Source organism: Zeus faber (genome assembly GCF_960531495.2).
Source record: "Zeus faber genome assembly, chromosome: 8".
In the NCBI taxonomy this organism is placed as follows: domain Eukaryota; kingdom Metazoa; phylum Chordata; class Actinopteri; order Zeiformes; family Zeidae; genus Zeus; species Zeus faber.
Genome location: NC_137195.1, coordinates 19,454,355 through 19,456,353, shown reverse-complemented (window position 1 = coordinate 19,456,353; position 1,999 = coordinate 19,454,355). Strand labels below are relative to the sequence as shown.

General features: G+C 46.6%; 1 protein-coding gene across 1 annotated transcript in view; it reads right to left on the bottom strand.

Moving 5' to 3' along the window:
• Window positions 1–1,201: 1,201 nt before the first annotated feature.
• The window catches only part of znf407 (zinc finger protein 407), a gene marked incomplete at its 5' end in the record, with an annotated part of 125,428 nt that continues 124,630 nt past the window's right edge, over window positions 1,202–1,999 (bottom strand). The window contains one exon of the mRNA XM_080004817.1: window positions 1,202–1,999. This exon is cut by the window's right edge and continues 638 nt beyond it. Within this exon, the coding sequence (XP_079860943.1) occupies window positions 1,733–1,999 (267 nt within the window). The 3' untranslated portion in view covers window positions 1,202–1,732.

The window sequence follows — 1,999 nt, the reverse complement described above, 5'->3', positions numbered from 1 at the left end:
TATATTTTAATATATCTGACTATTTCTGTTTTGTACTTTTTTGTGTCTTTTGTGGCTATATATATACATATATACATACATACATACATACAGTATATGTGTGTGTGTGTGTGTGTGTAAATGGGCCTGGCGGAATAAACTGATTCTAAATCTATGAATGAATAGGAGTTTTGATTTGAAAAACGGAGGTTTCAGTCTGCTATTGTAATTAACAATGTGGTGGAACAAAAATCATTGGGAGACTGACCTGTGATTGCTGAAAGCAGCCCTGATGTGAAAGCAGCCGGCCGCCAGGACTGAAGGTGAGATGAGAGAGATGGGGCTGGGAACGTAAAAGGACACACACGCACACGCACACGCACACACACACACACACACACAGTGCACTCCCACTCCTCTTACTGGTTACGTGGACTCCACTTCTCCGTCACTACACCAAACTCACCTCTCTCAACACCCATCAGTAACCCACTCCACCACGCAGCACCACCCCCTCTCCATGCCAGCCTACTCTACTGTGTGCGTGTGCGTGTGTGTGTGTGTGTGTGTGTGTGTGTGTGTGTGTGTGTGCGGTAAACGATCTCTAGATGCCCTCTGTGTGTGCTCATGCTTTCAGCAGCTGACAGTGGTGTTTGCAGCAGTCATGGCGCTCTCCCACTCACTCCATCAGAGCCCAGGCTAGTGTGAGGGGGCTCCTAAATGAATATTGATTCTCCCTCCGGTGCTGAATACTGCTGAGGGGTGGGGGTGATAAAAAGATGAGTGTGTTCTCCACAATGAACAGAACGGGCCTTATGGCCGGGGTGGGGGCGGCAATGATTAGGATGATGGTGATTGTGATGACGATAATGATAATGGTGATGATCATCGCGTTACTGATTGGAATGTGACGGGGAGCCGGCACTTGATGGGCAGCCCGTCCGTGCCGACGGCTCCCGTTGATGAGCACGGCACTAGCCGCAGTGCTAGCCCTACCACTGTATGTACAGTATATAGTGGTAAATAATAAGTCTCCATTGTTATTAAACAAAACACATCGTGGTGGTATAGTTTACAGTTACTTTTCAAGGCAGGAAAAAAAAAAAAAAAAAAAAAAGAACAGAATAAGCTCAGTCTGTTTTTATTTTCAAAATTGTTCCATTAAAACCATTAGATTTTCATCTAACAGATTATACCTCATAAAGAAAAATGAGAAGCAGGAAGAAATCACGGTAAAAAGGGAAAAAATTAGGCAAAACAACGTTGAAACAAACGTCGGCGAAATGTGACCCGACGTGAAAACATTAAATTGACCATTTAGTCGGGGACATGAGGATGCTGTTATTATGCTCTCAAAGTAAAATCAAAACAAAAAAACACAACAAAAAAAACAACATTTTCTAACGATGCATTTTTATCTCAATGAAGAACCGAGATAAAACAACAGAAAGTATTAAAATATACCAAAATTCCTCGAGCTTCATTACATGGTCGATGCTGTCCCTGCAGCAGAAAGGAGCTATATTTGCCCAGCATCAAGAACTTTGCTCTTCCTGCCCTCACACAGATTGTTTACCTGAGTTTACTGTAGTGGACGAAAAGAGAGAAGAAACAAAACAAATTCAAATAAGCAGGGCGAAAACAAAATCCTAACGAGGACTGCCCTCAAACTCCATCACAACATCACATTCTGTGCCGTGTAACTAGACGTGTCTGTGCCGGGGTGCTTCCCATCATGGCCACCTTTCCCCCGCTACCCCTCAAGGACCACCTTGTGTGGCGCTCCGTCCAGATAGACCACCATCTCCCCGCCCACCTGCTCTGCCACCCCCACCCTCTCCTGGGCCTCGTCATACGTGGCCTCCTCCACCTGCAGCGTGCAGTCGTCCAGCTCCGTCACGATGTAGTGCGTGCCCTCGTCGTTGATGATGACCTGGGTGAGGCCCTCCTTCACCATCTGCGAGGCGGCGAACTGCAGCACCTCCTGCATCTGCCCGTGCTCCTTCGCGCCCTCCTCCTC